The sequence below is a fragment of the Sinocyclocheilus anshuiensis genome, unplaced genomic scaffold (assembly GCF_001515605.1).
Source record: "Sinocyclocheilus anshuiensis isolate Anshui unplaced genomic scaffold, SAMN03320099.WGS_v1.1 scaffold306, whole genome shotgun sequence".
NCBI classification, from domain to species: Eukaryota; Metazoa; Chordata; class Actinopteri; order Cypriniformes; family Cyprinidae; genus Sinocyclocheilus; species Sinocyclocheilus anshuiensis.
The window spans coordinates 998,956-1,015,158 of record NW_015544175.1 but is presented as its reverse complement, the minus strand read 5'-3'; the positions used below and the strand labels follow the sequence as shown (position 1 = coordinate 1,015,158).

The window sequence follows — 16,203 nt, the reverse complement described above, 5'->3', positions numbered from 1 at the left end:
ATGAATGAGAGATACAAATTTGATAAGTCAATTTATTTTGTGATCTCACTTATATCCCAGATAGTATTATTATATAAAAATAGTAGTATATTTATTATGATATTGCTACTAATCAAAGTTTTATCAGCTAACTGATGAACACTGCATACTTTTGTTTGCGGTCTAAAACATGAGATGATTATCCATTATCCTTTGAGATTTTTTTCCCCCAACATAATACTTGACCATAACATGATAGGTTAAATGTCATGTTTTGCAATATTTGATCTAACTTGTACTAATTTTGACAAATAATAAACAAAATAACTTGTGACGGCATATGCATACTACAGTCAATGTCATATTTTTTCCTTACAAACAACTGTCAAGCAATATTGAGAGAATTTTAATAATTACAAGGCAGAGGGTGACTGACATGGAATCAAATTACAAAATTACATTTTCCAAATAAACAAATAAAAATGATTTTCTCAGTCAATTCCTACTAAAGCTCTTTTGGGTAGATTACGGTGCTTGGAAACAAGCCAGAGGGGTTTTTTATGAATTGCTTAAGAACTCAACTTTATGGCTAAACATGCCATATACAATATATGCTTAATAAACTATATATATGAAAAATGAATAAATAACAAATATACAATGAAACACTTTTAGAATCAATTATCTTTTTATTATTCTTAATAAAATTACAGCCTTACAAAACGTGAAAATACAATCAGACTTTTTGTTATGGGAGTTCTTCTAAAAGAGCACAAAGCAATCATTAATCAACACACAAAAATGATTTCATTTATAATGACAGCTCATCCAAAATCCTAATGGCAACTTTTAAACAATGCAGCAGCTACTTTAAAGGTTTGTTGGATCAGTCCCTGCTGAGTTTCAGGCTCAGGGATATTTCATAATGGGCTCACTGCTTAAGGTCCAAAGTCACTGCTCCGATTCTTACCAGGGCAAAACGTGATGTGGGATAATCTCATATCCCCCACCAGTTTCCCCTCATCCTCTCTAAGGTTCTTGTCAGGTAAAGTAAGGCTCGGGTCACACATCTCAAAAGGGATTTCAGGTTTTGCGTCAGTTCCTCGAACACGTGGCCATAAAATCTGCCTGGTTGCTACATTTGGCAGTCAGGTCTGGAGTAATGACTTTCACCAACGGAGCTGGCATTGCAGGAATGAAAGCTGTCATTCTTGTTAGACATTGCACTCAAGAGCCACAAATGAAAAGGCTATTTTTCCCCATATCTTCCTGTATGATCGTATGATTGGATAAATCAAACAAAATGCGCTTAACAGGCAGTGTGATAGGCAATGGGTTGGCTCCATAAGACCAAAAAGCCAATGCAGCTTAAACGGATGTGTTGTTACAATTATTCGGCCAAGTAACTTTATCCTACATTTAGATTAGCTGCTAATGACTGGGGAAACAGGCGCTTTGCAATCCATGGAAAGTCCACGTAACTCTGAAAACAATGAGCCTGTCAACTGCACCAAGGAAGGCTTTAAGAGCTAAGCAAAATTAACACATTTTAATAGAGGTATGAGGAAGCTACTGAATTGAAAACTATTTCACAACTATAGAAGTATGCAAATATCCTATGAATAAACCATACTGCATTCAGAGTAAACAAAATAACACGTTACTTCATATAATGCTATGGTCAACATCTGAGTACAGAAAATAAAAGATCTCTCTAATGTATCACTATTAATGAAGCTTTCCTCTTTCTTTCAGAATAACTGGTCTGTGATCATCAAATATCTGACAGTAGAGTATATAACCACACAATGAGGGTAGACCATGGCAAATCCATTGTAAAACAAAAAGTGAAGTAAAAAGGCACATGGACCATCTAAAAAGGCTTCATGTTGCCTCTTCCATCCTTTACTTTTCTACTCTACTCACTGCATACACCTTTGACCCTGAATAAAGTATTTGTTACAAGATCTTTCTCTAATGCACATGGAGTGCTTCCAGAAGTGGTACCATTGCCATGTAGTGTGTGCGTGTGTGTGTATGTGTGCACATTTGTTATTACCTAGAAAAATATAAAATGTAACATGGTCTCTTAGTGCAGTAAAATTGTAGCATAACCAGTCTAATGTCGGGATCATATGTCTTTCATGCCTTAAATAGAATAATGTCATACTAACATGCATCGTAATTATGGAAATCATCACTGATCCTCTGTGAAAACCAGTAGAATTATCTTATTTTTAAAGCTAAGCAAAAAAAAAGTAAAACTTGCAATTGGCTTTTTTAAATCAATAGTACAAATTACAAATAGTGCAAAAAAAAACTGATTTAAATCAATAGTGATCACAGCATCTGTAGAGCATCATGAAGTCTTTGGTCCAGGAGAAGACGTGAACACTACCCATCCATGCTGAAAGTGCCTGTTGATTTAGCGGGAGAGGTGAACCAAAGATTCAGTGCCCTCTCTTCCCCTCCTCGCCTCATCTCCACTCAGCTGAATTTATCTTGGATATTCATTAGGCTGTTGTTGGACTTAGCTCTTTTGGCTGTGGATCAGAATAAGAGAATAGATTAGAACTAGACTGGCAAGAGATGAAACAAAATATTCAATGCAGTTTAACCTTGACATCAGAGACTTTGCTCAGAGCATTTAGAATGCACTTTGTGTTCTACATGCTTTAAAAGATGCAAAAACTAGTAATGTCTGAGACTACTTGGTTAAATACTGTCTGAAAGTGATTGACCATAAAACCTAGCAGTACGGATCAAGCAAGTACAATTAACACTGTCCAAGACCTCTGCCCTTTTACTTCAACTTACTGCAGAGACAATTTGCACAGTTAGGCAAGTTACTTACGGTGTATAAGCTTGCGTTTCTTTTGTTCCGAGTGCAGGAAGCTGCTTAAGTAGAAGATTATGGGGAGGAAGAGCATAAAGCTGGACACTGCGATGACAGGCACCGTCTCCTCCCGAGGTAACAAGCAACTAAAGTTTTTACTCCACAGCTGCTGTGTTATATTCATCTGAGAAGTAAGCAACGTAATGATACCACAAATCTGATAGTTCTATCATAATCTGCTACCATTGAGGCTGGTTCACACTGTACCAACAAAAATTAATTAATTTATTTGTTTTTTAATGCCAACATCGTCATAGCGAAAACAGAATAAATAACAAAATCATACAATTAACAAGAAGCTATATAAGACATTTAAGGTTAATAATAGACAAAAAAAAAATCAAAAATACATTGTACCAAAAAACAAACAATGGCTTTTTTTGGATTAGTGTGTTACATTACATTAATGTGTTTGGCAGATGATTTTATGACTTTATCCAAAGGAAAATTACAATGCATATTAGGTATACACTTTATAATGGATTTTAATGAATTCCCTGGGAATAAAACCCATGACCTTGGTGTTGCTACTGTCTGGAATACACTACACCACTTTTAAAGGAATAGTTCATTCAAAAATGAAACTTTGCCATCACTTGGTCACCAATGGATCCTCTGCAGTGAATGGGTGCAGTCAGAATGAGAGTCAAAACAGCTGATAAGAGCATTACAGTTACCCACAAGTAATCCACATGACCCCAGTCCCCAATAATTAATGTCCCGTGAAAAGCTGCGTGTTTTTAAGAAACAAACCCAACATTAAGATTTTTTTTAACTTCAAACTATTGCTTCTGGCTAAAATACGAGTCCTCTACCCATAATATTGCTTTCTCCAGTGAAAAAGTGGTCTCATTTGAATCAGGAGAGAAATATGCAAAAATCAAGCACTGCTTACAAGTGTAAACAGTTCTAAACAATATGTCAGTGGATTTTAATGTGAGAGGACAACAGAGGATGGACTTTTTTTTTACTGGAGGAAGCATTATCATGTACTGTATTATGGACATGCGCCTTTTTGCTTCACAAGACATTAATTGATGGACTGGAAATTTCCTGTAGATGAATCTTCAGAATCCAGAATTTTCAATTTTGGGTGAACTAAACCTTTAAGAGGATCTATTAATGAGCAAAGTGATGTAATGCTACATTTCTCCAAATCTGAACCATTCCTTTACAATGTGATCAGCTTGTAAAACACTAGGCATCATACACTTGCCGACATTGTAAATGGTTACAGAGGAAAACTGGGCATCATACACTAAATGACTGAGGCTCACACACTACCAGACTTTTAGGATGCTCTGAAAACAACAAACTCACACAGAAACATGTGCTTCGATGTTAGGAGCTAAGTGACAAATGAAAATAATGTGTTTTAAAATTGGCTCAAAATATCAAACATGTTTGATATTTTCCAAATGGATGGAATAATAGTCTGAAACTTAAAAAAAAAAAGAAAAAAAAAAATACTTTCTGTATAATCTGCCAACTGTCCAAAATCTGCAGACTGGCTCTGACTTTTGGCAACTATCATCCACTCGTCCAGACTGCAAATCAGGGCAAAAATCTGTACAAAAGTCATGTTGTGTATTCCAGCATTTAGTTTGTACAGATTTAGGGCTACAGAGGGTGCTGTTTTACAATTCTCCCAAAATTCCACATCATAAAACTTTATTTGCAAATAACTTAGGAATGTGTTTGAGTCAAATGACAGGGTTTGTGTATATTAGTGCATACTTACTGCGTCTTCTAAATCAATGCAGAGTGTTTGGTTTTTGTCCATTCTACCATAGAGCTCTTTCAACCTTTTGTATGAGGCTTTGCAGTCTTTACACAGTTCAGTGTGGTTCCTCTATTAAGAAAACAGGATACTCAAGTAATTAGTTTTAACTGAGCTTGTACCTATCTATATGAGCCATCTGATATTACCTGATATTGTTCAAAACAGGCGAGTGACTGATTCAGAGTGGCCATGAAGTAAACAGTATCATTGGAAAGAGCCTCTTGATCTTCAGTCAGACATTCTAATGAGCAAAAATATTAGGATTATTCTCCAAATAATCATAACATTCAATAAATGAAATAAAAACAAATAATGTTACTCAAAAACTGGCTGAATTTCTTCATACTACCACAAGTGGTGTTAAGTATATAATCTGGTTAAGAGTGAAAATGAAAGAAACATGCTTAACCCTCTGGTGCTCCTCGTTTGGGAGTCACACTTGTGATCTTCACGGTCAAAAGTGACCGGACACCTGAAATGTAACTTTTTTTCACCCCAGTAAAATCAATGTACTATATTTTTGGTTAGTAATGTTTTTTTTGTTTGTTTTTTTTTGTATTTTGAGATAATTTCATGGCACTAATTAATATTGATGCAATTATTATGATGAATTTCTGCCCATTAAAAATAATTATATATATTTTTTATATATATTTTTATATTACTTTTCAATGAATGCAGTATTTCATGTTAAAATAGAGTCAATGCCTTTAAAATCCCATTTTTGAAGCCAGATTAGTGCCATCTGGTGGGAGTAAAATAAGAAAAACTTCTGCAATTCCATGGTTTAGCCCATAGATTTCTGTATAGCTCTATATAAAAGGCCTATAAATTCTCTAATTGTTTTAGACATAAATACTTATTTTTATTATGTTGTGGGTTTGGATATATATTTAGACATTCTCAAAGACAACTTTTTGTGAAGGTTTAGATTTTTTTTGGTTTGAAATATTGATTTGAAGCGTTAGTTTTTTAATTAGTATTACTACAGTCAAACCTGAACACAGAAAGCATTTTGTTACACAAAACATTAAAATTCTATAAAAATGTAACCAAAATGAACAGGAATGTTTTATCAGAGCTAAATTCTAAAAATGAACAGAAATGTTTTATCAGAGCTTAATCCTTCTGGGTTTGATCTGATTTCAACCTCTTTTTTCAGTTTTCTGACTTGTTTTGGCTATATATGGTTATAGCCACACCAATTCATTTGAGTGAGTGTGTGTTTGAGTGAGTGTGTCTGTTTGGCACTCTTTTGTTTGTAACCCCTTCCTTGCTGTCCGCTTTTTTACTGCATTGTGGTTGAATTATTGCTTTTATTTTACATATTTGCTGTGTTACAGTCACAACAGTTCATAGGTGTGTGTGTATAAGTGTGTGTGTACGCGCGTGTGTGTGAGTGGATGTGTTGGTTTTGCACTCTTGATGTTTTAGAGTTTCACCCTGTCATTGCTGTGTACTTTTTTTCTGCATTGTGTCAGATTTGTTGATTGTACACGTTTTTGTCGATTTCCCATTAATTTCCTATGGTCGGTCATTTTTGACCATAGACCACAAGTGTGACTATTTTTTTACGACCACTTCATCTGCTCAAACCATGCCCTCAATTTTTTTTGTGTGTTCACATTCCAAATGCCATAAAAGTCACCGTACCATTCCGATGAAGCTGTGATTTCAAAAAATTCAAAACAGAACATTCTTCGGTCAAAAGTGACCGAAGGGCACCAGAGAAGGGAAGCATACAGTCTAATGCCAGTTTTAAATGCACCTACAATATTTCTGGCTATGTTACTTACGCTTGCATTCTGCTGATGTCCATATCTCATCTAATTTGCTGAAGAGGGCATAGAGCAGCATCAACCTATCAGAACGCATCAGGCTGTCATGGCAACCGACATTTCCAGGGCCAGGCTATGAAGACAACACATAATCACAAGTTATTAAGTATTTTTCATTAACGTCTACAGCTGCAGTTCATAACTGATACTATAATAACGCGTAAAACGACAAAAAAAAAAAAAAGCCTACTAACCAGCATAGGTGTTAAATTTGTTCATTTTAAAAGGTACAATGAGATTATGATACTGACGTGTAACTATTTAAATAGTTATACTAAAAATAGCTCTTTAAGCATACTAAAATATTCCAGTCAGTGTGATTCGGGCTTGGTGAAACACAGTGAACACACACAATCACGAGACATGAGTGCATGTGACCAGCGGGTGGGAATTCTTGTCAACCTTCAAACCATGCGAGAACATTTATAGGCACTTTGGTGTTATAAATGGACATTTCGACTTGGAATGAGCACCTACTTGGTCAGATGATATGTTTTTATAAATGTCCTCCAGACTGTTGAAGCCAGTGTAACAGTTCTGACAGACTTTGACAGGTCGTGCATAAGTCACCAGGCAGTTCGCGTAAGTCACGTAACGCTGACGGTAGATGCGAAGCAGTTCAATGCAATACTCGTTCATTCCCAAGTCCTCTGGAAATGTAGATGAAAGACTGAGAGAGTAGAAGGATCCCAAAGTGCTCGCCTGCGATACAGGGACGACTGCTGATGGCAGCTTTCGTGCACTATCGCCACTCATCTCTGATGGGTAAATCGAGCATTCAGCAACGGTAATGAATGTAACAGCCCAGCATGCCATTACAAATGTACATTTCGTTAACAAATCCATATCTTATACACTCCAAACACAACACGCTGCCGCTTTGCGACTCTAAACAGCTTCCTGTTTTCTTTCCTTTCCCGACGTCTCGGTCACATGGCTAGGGTAATCTCGCGATGCACGGGATTTCAAATGACCGGTGCACCTGTAATATCCAAAGTGAAAAAGAAGTGGACATCGAGTCCCGTTTCAGCCATTTCCAGTTGTTTTGTGTTTACAATTTATTATTCAGCTTAAACAATTTTGCTTGAATTTAGACAGATTTACGTTTCTACTTAAGAGTTGAATTTCTGCATGTTGCACTGAATTATTACAGAAAAAGCTGAATAGGGTCAATGATACCCCTGCCCATCTATTTAACGTAAAATATAGCCTATGTGATGGCCTTTTTTATTAAATATAAATTTTACTACTAGTTTATAACGTTGTGAATTTTCAGTTGTTAGGAAAATAGGCTATAGCCATATGGTGCTGTCACGGTTTTATTGGAGTTAGGAAATACAGTTAATAAGAAATTTAACAGCTTCTTAAAAGTTGCAAAAGGAGTCTATTTTCGTGATAGTTTTTGATCATGCACACAGAATGTAGTCTATTTATTTTAATTATCACTATCAACATTAATCTAAAGTCGATGTGAATTTTAAAAGGTACAACATAAACGCTGACACCTAATTTAAACCGTTTAATATCGGTTCTAATATATATATATATATATATATATATATATATATAATATCGGTATGTAATAATTAATAAACAGTCTAATATATTTCTCACTGTATTCTTTTTCGGTTTCATTATTCTCTGTGTGTTTGGAGACAGTGGCTTTATAAAAAACGCGCCGCATCCTCTCTCTTCTCGGTTTATGACACCGCGCGCAATTTTGCAAATGTTAGCGCGCTCGGCCAAAAAAATAACTACGGAGTCAAGGTAAACGATCTGAGCTCCGATTCTGATTGTGTTAATTGTCGCAAACCCTCGAATCAAGCCACTGCAGTCAATGGTCTTTAATGTGAAATTAGTGCCTCTTGGTAACTTGCAGTCCGCGGCAATTCTGCAGTCATGAGAGCTTGATGGAAATGGGGGACTCAGAATGCCTCGCATTAAGGGCTATTCTGCTGCGTGCGCTGATGTCCGAGGGTAAATTCGCAGGTTTTATGTCGTGGATTGTGGCATTAGCTCTCTACTACTACAGTGTAGCAGCTATGTTATTGTGATAGCCTTAAATTGGATGATCCAAGTCATCCTTCCTCCCCCTGGCAGCTGAATTCAGCGGTTTGCAAGCAGAGAGCTTATGAACGTGGTGTAGCCTACACAATCACACAGAGGAGGAAGTTTGCAGTGAAAACACTCCAAAATATTTTAGATAGCCTATATGTTATATTATATATGTTACCTACTGACATGCCCAAATATATAGGCCTATTATAGCCTATGTTTACATCACATGTCCTGGAAGAAATAAGATTATTGATCAGTGTGAAGCTAATCAGGTTTTTATACAGGTAGGCCTACAATTACCATGTGCATTAAGGATGCACAACGGAGACAGAGGCAATTGAACGAGGACTAAAATCACTAATTAGGCTGCCTAAGTGAAGTATCTTCATCGACTGGAGAGCTCTTAAGCAAAGAGATGAGCCTGGATAACTTGGCTCAAATTCTGGAAATTATAAATGTGTGTGGCTCAAGATTATCCTAATGAATTTTTTTAAACGAAAAGCAGGTTTTCAAGGAACTACAAGAGACATTGATTTCATGGGTCATCTGACCCTCACAATCATTTCTGAGGTAGGCTAAATGAGGCATGTGATCGTGATGACATTATCAAGAGATTAATTGTTTTGCTCTTAAGGCGTTTAAAATCTTAAAACAAAAATCTGCCGTCCAAATATCGCGTTTGGATTATACACCAATAACAGTTAGGCTACACAACTGAATGTGGATTCATTTGATCGTCTCGTCTCTTTGGTGGATAAATTAATTGACAATTAATGACTTTTTGATACGTCTTGATAAAATATAAATATTGCATATTAAAATTATAAGATGAAAAAATAAATGCGATTCGGTCTCTTTTTATTCTGCAGTGTAGCTTTACTTTGGCTTGGCAATTACTCTTGACTATAAGGGACCAGTTAAGGGTTAACTAAGGACTGTGCGCTTTAAGCCGTAGTCTAAACCTGGAGAGAGAGGAGCTGTAAAGCTATGCAGAAGTTATTCTCCAACCTTTGGGCCGTCCCTAATCCCCCAAAATCGCGTTCTTTTATGCGAGAACTGTGCCTCTTTTCTTGTTTTGCACTGCCTATACAACATAAAGTCAGACTGCATTTAATGCTTATGGCGGGATGTGAGGGGGATTTTGCAAATGCGAGGCCCCCTTTTGCCGAAATATTGCTCTCTAAACGTCGTGTGAGTCTACCAACCCAAAGCGACCCCAGATTCTCCCCCCGGACGGTGTCTGACTCGAATGACAAACCAGCCTGATTTCACTGCATCGCTGGGAAATGTTGGGGCTGATAATAGAGATTTCGCTTTCATTTTTTACGGTTGACTTGGTTATTGTTGCTTTTCTTTTGCCCTGATTCCTTCCAGGGATTAGGCCTGACTTCCCCACTAGCAGCGGCCAAAGTGGCCCGAACTGGGGATGACAACTGATGAGGATCAAGGCTTGGGCTTTTCTTCCCTCTGAGAGGCAATGTGAACTGAGAAGAGCTGGACAGGAGAAAAGCCCTTGGACAGGAGAAACGCGCTCTCAATGTTCAATGAACGGATGCCCCTAAATAGCTTAGAGAGCCCTGCAGCCTAATTAATTACTCCTAACTTTCTCGTTAAAACGTTAATATCAGGACCTCACTAATTTGCTATAAATGGCGGTCCTATATATATATATATAAAAAAAAAAATCAGACAACTTTTAAAGGGGAAATGATATACAGTTGCCCCATTAAAACAAAACAAGAGTGGGACAAGAGTTAGTAATACTTAGCTATAGTTATTTCTGTATGACAGTACCCTTTTAAGGAGTTAGAAACTGCAATTCACAGTTTATTTTTTCCAAGTGGGATAGTCCATAGGCAAAATGTGGTGTTAGATTGTTAGCATACAATAAAAAAGGTACAAAAGCTGTCACTAGATCTTTTCAAAAGCTACACCTTTGTACCTATATTCAGGTTTCAAATTAAATTTATTTATATAGCACCATTAAAACCGCAGCAGCTGACCAGTGTGCTTTACAGCATCAGATAAAATAAATACAAGCAAAACAATTAAAAAAATCACAGATAAAATCAGAGACAAATTATCAACAAGATATCAAAAGAAAACCGGAACAACAACAAAAGTCGAATTTAAAAATTAATCATCAAGGGACATTAAAAGCAATGGAAAAATAATGAGTTTTAAGCAAAGATTTAAAAATATGTATTGTAGGAGCAGATCTAATATGAACTGGTAAACTGTTCCAGAGTTTAGGACCCGTGACAGCAAAGGCACGTTCACCTCTTTGTTTAAGTCTGGATCTGGGAACATTGAGCAATCTATGACTACCGGATCGAAGAGCTCGAGAAGGGTTTTGTAGAGATAGAAGTGCAGATAATGAGGGGGCTAAGTTGTTTAGGGACTTAAAAACAAAAACTAGGGTTTTGAACTCATTCTAAACAGGACAGGCAGCCAATGCAATGATGCTAACGCAGGTGTAATGTGAGTGGATTTACGGAGGCCCAATAAAAGTCTTGCTGACGCATTTTGGACCAACTGGAGATGGGCCAGGTAAGTAGTGTTCATTCCACAATAAAGTGAGTTACATTAGTCTAACTGTGATGATATAAAAACATGAATTACTCTTTCAAAATCTTGAAAAGAGAGAAAATACTTCATTTTGGAAAGAAGGCGGAGATGAAAAAAAAAACAGGATCTAACCACCGAGTTTACTTGTTTGTCTAGTTTCAGCTTTTTAACAAGAGTTTTGGCTTGAAATGTGACATGGTGATCATTAACAAACTTTGTGGGAATTCCACTAAGGGACCAAAGTATATGATTTCCGTTTTCTTTTCGTTTAGATCAAGAACATTTTATAACATCCAGATTTTTATGACCTCCATACACTCCATTAGAGGGCCCAGGGAGATGTTACCTGATCGTTTAAGGGGCAAATAAATCTGGGTGTCATCGGCATAGCAATGAAAAGATACACCATGCTTTCGGAAAATAGAGCCCAATGGGAGCATATACAAAGAAAAAAGGGTAGGAGCTAGTATAGATCCCTGCGGGACCCCACCCCATGGGAGATTGGCAGCTGATGACATGAGGTTGCCAAGGCGAACAGAGAATCTCCTGTCCTTTAAATAGGAACTAAACCATCTTAAAACTGTTCCCGTCATGCCCACATAGGTCTTGAGACAGGCAATAAGAATCTCATGATCGATCATGTCAAATGCAGCAGTAAGATCTATCACCAATATTACACTATCTCCCTGGTCAGTTACCATATAAATATTGTTTAAAACCTTTAATAAAGCCGACTCAGTGCTGTGAAATGTTCTAAAACCTGACTGAAATGTTTCATAGATAGAATTTTGAAACAGAAAACAGTGTAACTGAAATTGAACTACTTTTTCAAGAATTTTAGAAAGAAAAGGCAGATTAGAAATTGGCCTATAATTTGAAGGATCAACAGGGTCAAGATTTTGCTTCTTAAGAGATGGAACCACCAAAGAATGTTTAAGATCTGCTGGTGTTGTACCCAAACTAAGTGATTTGTTGACAATCGCCAGAAGACTAGGCCCCAAGGGTTCAAACTGTTTTTTTTTAATGCGAGAGGGAATGATATCAAATGAGCAAAACGTTGGTTTTAATTGAGCAATTATTTCTTGTAGGGCAGGCAATGAGATGGGTTCAAAAACACTCCAGATGAGAGTGCAAGGGAGAGGTTTGGGAGTGTTAATATTGATTTTGACAGTCTGAGGTCGCTGATCAGCGATCTTATTAAGGAAAAATCTGAGGACGTATTCAGGTGTTAAAGATGATACTATTTGAACTTTTGCATGTGGATTGAGAACCGAGTCAATAATAGAAAAAAGAGCCTTAGGCTTATGACAATTTTGATTAATGATGTCTGAGTAATAATCCATTTTTGCTGCATTTTGGAAATTAGATAATGCAACCTGCAGAGCTTCATAGTTAACTTGAAGTTTAGACTTTCTCCATTTACGTTCTGCTTGTCTGCATTTCCGCCGAAGAGAGAGAGTATTTTCATTTAACCAGGGCATTGTTTTAACTTTAATTGATTTAAGTTTCAATACGGCAGTAGATTCAAGGATGTTAAGACAGGTGGAATTAAAAAGCGCAAAATTATCATTCATGCCCAAATTATTCAGGGGGTTTTCTAACAGGTCAAAAGAGCAGCTTTCAATATTCATCTGTGAAAAATTATTGATTGTATTACAATTAAACATTGTAATACTACATTTTCGAAATAGCATGTATAGTCTGAAGTAACCGGTCGAATCCAGCGATATGGCTGCTCCAGGGAGCGCCAATAAATGAAACAATGTCCGACCAGAGCAGTGGAGAGAGAAAGCCGACAAGCAGAAGATGACTGCTGCAGCACCAGATGGCACTTTAGTCTGAGGGCTATTCCTCCACGCTTTCCACGTCTTCTGCGATTTCTGCGTTTCCTCTGGGGAATAGCACAGGTGGGGCAGCAGAGAAAGGCAGGTATGTCCTCCAAGCAGGGAGGAACACAACAACATGGTCTTCTCAGATCGCCATTTAGATGTTCAATAAAACCTCGAATATCCAAAAGTTGTGCATATTGATAGACCATTGATAGGGTGGAGCAATGATGAATTAAAACCAACACAATATAAATAAAAACAAACAAAGTACCAGAGAAATGGCATGCCAACAACAACGGCACCATCTTGGATATTGGTATCTTAAATGCACATAGTCTGAAAGTGAAAAGAGACGTGTGGCCAATTTGTGCTGTCGGAATTTGTGCTCTGCATTTAACCCATCCAAGTGCACACACACAGTATTGAACACACTCCCCCCCACTGACAATTCTTGCCGGACCTGAGATTCGAACCCACAACCTTTGGGTTACAATTCAAACTCTCTAACCATTAGGCCACGACTGGCCCCAGGTGCAAAAGGTACCAATGCCAAATAATCTAAAATCTTTATACACATTTTTTTAACTAAAAAGTTGGAAAATTGGAAGGTTGTTTAGAATTAGTACTAACATTTCTTCCTGATGAAATAAAAAACTCAGCTTGGTGGTCAAGGTGGAACAGTTTATCACTAGTCTGTGAGGTTAGGGTAAAAAAACCAGCTACCTTTCACTGGGGCAGTACCCTTACAAAAGGTACACCTTTGTACCTTATTTACCCCTAAAGGGTGCATATTAGTGCCTTAAATTGACATATTATTCCTAAATGGTATCTTTTGAAAGGGTACCAAACCAATCACAGCTTTTGTACCTTCTTTTCTGAGAGTGTGGATTAATATATACAACCTTGTATGTATAGCTATGGAACAGCCACGATTAGGAAATATCCAGGCTCTAACCATTATGACATGGTTTATGCCATGTTAGCTGATAAAACCTCTGTGATTAATGAACATATACATCAGAGCCATTTGACACATGCTGAAAGTTTCTGTTCTGCTTTAGCAACACAACTTCTGCTAACAGGCTAAACTTCTGCTTCTGGCTAAACAGCCCTTCACAAAAATTAAATATAATTTTACAACTATGGGCTATATATGCTAGTGGATTTAAAAAAAAAACATATAGTAGAGGAATATGTGTTTTCTCAAAAAGCACAAATCATGTGTGATCTTTTTATCCACCCTGTGAATAAAATTGTGGATTGTGTCAGTTGTTTTGCTATTAAAACCATAGAAATTTGCTGTTGCAGAACTGATTAGTAGCACTAATCAATGATGTTTTGAGCTTGTCTCCCTCAACTAGACATGTTGACCATTCATGAAGAAGTTAATCCTTGTTGACAGTGTTGTACTCCACTGTCGGCCTGCTTGGCTCACAGATCCAAGTCTCCAACAAACAGTCGGGATAATTACCAAACATGTAGCTGACGAACTTGATACACAATGGTGCATTGACTTCCTCACTGTTCGTCACCTCTGTGGAGCACCACGGCGAGGCCATCGCTCCACGCAAGTCACCCCAGTGTTACGTCCTGAGACGTATTTTATTTGTGATTTGTTCTATGTGCTTTGTGGTGTTTTCTTGTTTGTTTGTTTTTTCCCCTTGTCTACTGCTACCATTCGCATGCAGGTGATTGGGTCCACCTGTTGCTGATTTGCTGCCCATTTACCTCAGCTCCACTGATTGGCTGCAGCCAGGAGAAAGCCAGCATATAAAGCCAGCACTGCCTCCCAACAAGCTGAGAGTGAGAGGGTTGCAGATTGTAACCTGTCACACGGACTGCGTTTCTCTGGCTCCAGATAACTTTATTAGGTCGGTTGTTATTAAGTGCTAACCATTGGTGCTACTGTGGGTTTAGTTGGAGACTTGTAAGTTTGTTTAGAATTTAAGTATTTTGTAAGGAAACTTGTAGGGAGGTGGGTGCCTTTTTCTTTAATTGCTTTTCTCCTGGTTATTTGGGTAGTCAAGGAGACAGGGAAGTTCATTTTGTTATTTATTTTCTTTTGGTTTATGTATAGGTAAGTTATGGTTAAAACTGAGTTAGAAATCTTTTTGTTTGTTGTGTTGGCCTTTGCCCCCTCCTGAAGCTTATGTTTCCTTTTATCTTTTTCTTATGATTGAATAAAAAGTTAAATATTTTCTTTTGTTTGGAGGTGTGTTATTGGGGCTGGAGACAAGAGGTCCCTGTGCTTTCTCTCTCCAAAAATTTGTTACTGCTAGGTCCATTACCTCTAGACTAAAAGGGCTAGCATGTAACACCAGGCACCGTTCACCCGGAACAGGAGGAAGGACATCTTGTTTCATAAGACATGATGCTGACTTCTTTCAGCTCCAGCGAACTGGACATAAAACTTCCAGCACATGCCGATCAGAGAGGGAGTAGGAGGCGGTTAGAGTGAGCTTTCTCTCGGAAAAAAAGAGTTAGTTATAGCAGTTTAGAGTTTACTAAGTGTACCAAAATAGCATGGACATTTTAACAGAATATTTTAAAGGTCACTCAGTCATTTTTTGTTGCGCCTAGGAACAAAATTCTTTGCGTTATGTTATTGTCTTGGGCTTATACTGACACCTAGAGGCCTGGGTGCACCAACAAACAAAACTGCAAAAGTCAGCCATGTTTATTTATTTTTTTTAAACTGAAAAGATGCATCCAAATTCACATACTTCCCTACTATATAGTAGGCAAAAAACAGAATGTGAAAAGAGTAATATGTCCGAATTCATAATCAGTTGGTGTGCATCCAATGGATACTTTACTATCTCATGACCATGAGGCCTCAGGAAAGGATTCGTGAATGACAGTGAAGTGACTCAACTGATGCTGCTAGGTCACATGATGATGACAACATGGCAAATGTAGTATGTGGAGAACATCCTTTTTTACAGTCACAAAGTATTACTGATTCAAAAGGAGTGCCTACCTGATGAAGTCCAATAATGGAAGCAAATGGCATTCAGCTGGTCATTTGATCTCAAAATGGCCACCTCCATCAGGAGGAAGTAAAATAAATCTGCTTTTATAAGGCTACTCATTTACTGAGTCATCACATGTACATGATTTAAAACATAAATCATTTGCTAAAAATACTTTAAAAAATGTTAAATGTAAAACTTATTTAAAGAGGGAAAAATTGCTCCTTTAAGAGCCTTAGTCAATTTCCCTGCAATATGTTTTAATCATTTATCATATTTT

General features: G+C 37.3%; 1 protein-coding gene across 2 annotated transcripts; it reads right to left on the bottom strand.

The window, feature by feature from the left end:
* Window positions 1-2,013: 2,013 nt before the first annotated feature.
* LOC107696130 (osteopetrosis-associated transmembrane protein 1-like) lies at window positions 2,014-14,805 on the bottom strand. 2 transcript variants are annotated; one of them, XM_016496319.1, is made up of 6 exons: window positions 14,423-14,805; window positions 6,455-6,569; window positions 4,805-4,899; window positions 4,617-4,727; window positions 2,834-2,999; window positions 2,014-2,522 (listed from the first exon to the last, which is right to left on the bottom strand). In XM_016496319.1, the coding sequence occupies exons 1-6, from the start codon at window positions 14,459-14,461 to the stop codon at window positions 2,467-2,469; spliced, it is 582 nt and encodes a 193-aa protein (XP_016351805.1). In that variant the 5' UTR covers window positions 14,462-14,805; the 3' UTR covers window positions 2,014-2,466. The 2 variants fall into 2 exon arrangements, with proteins under 2 accessions (XP_016351805.1, XP_016351804.1); XM_016496318.1 differs by lacking the exon at window positions 14,423-14,805 and adding an exon at window positions 6,974-7,419.
* Window positions 14,806-16,203: the final 1,398 nt, after the last annotated feature.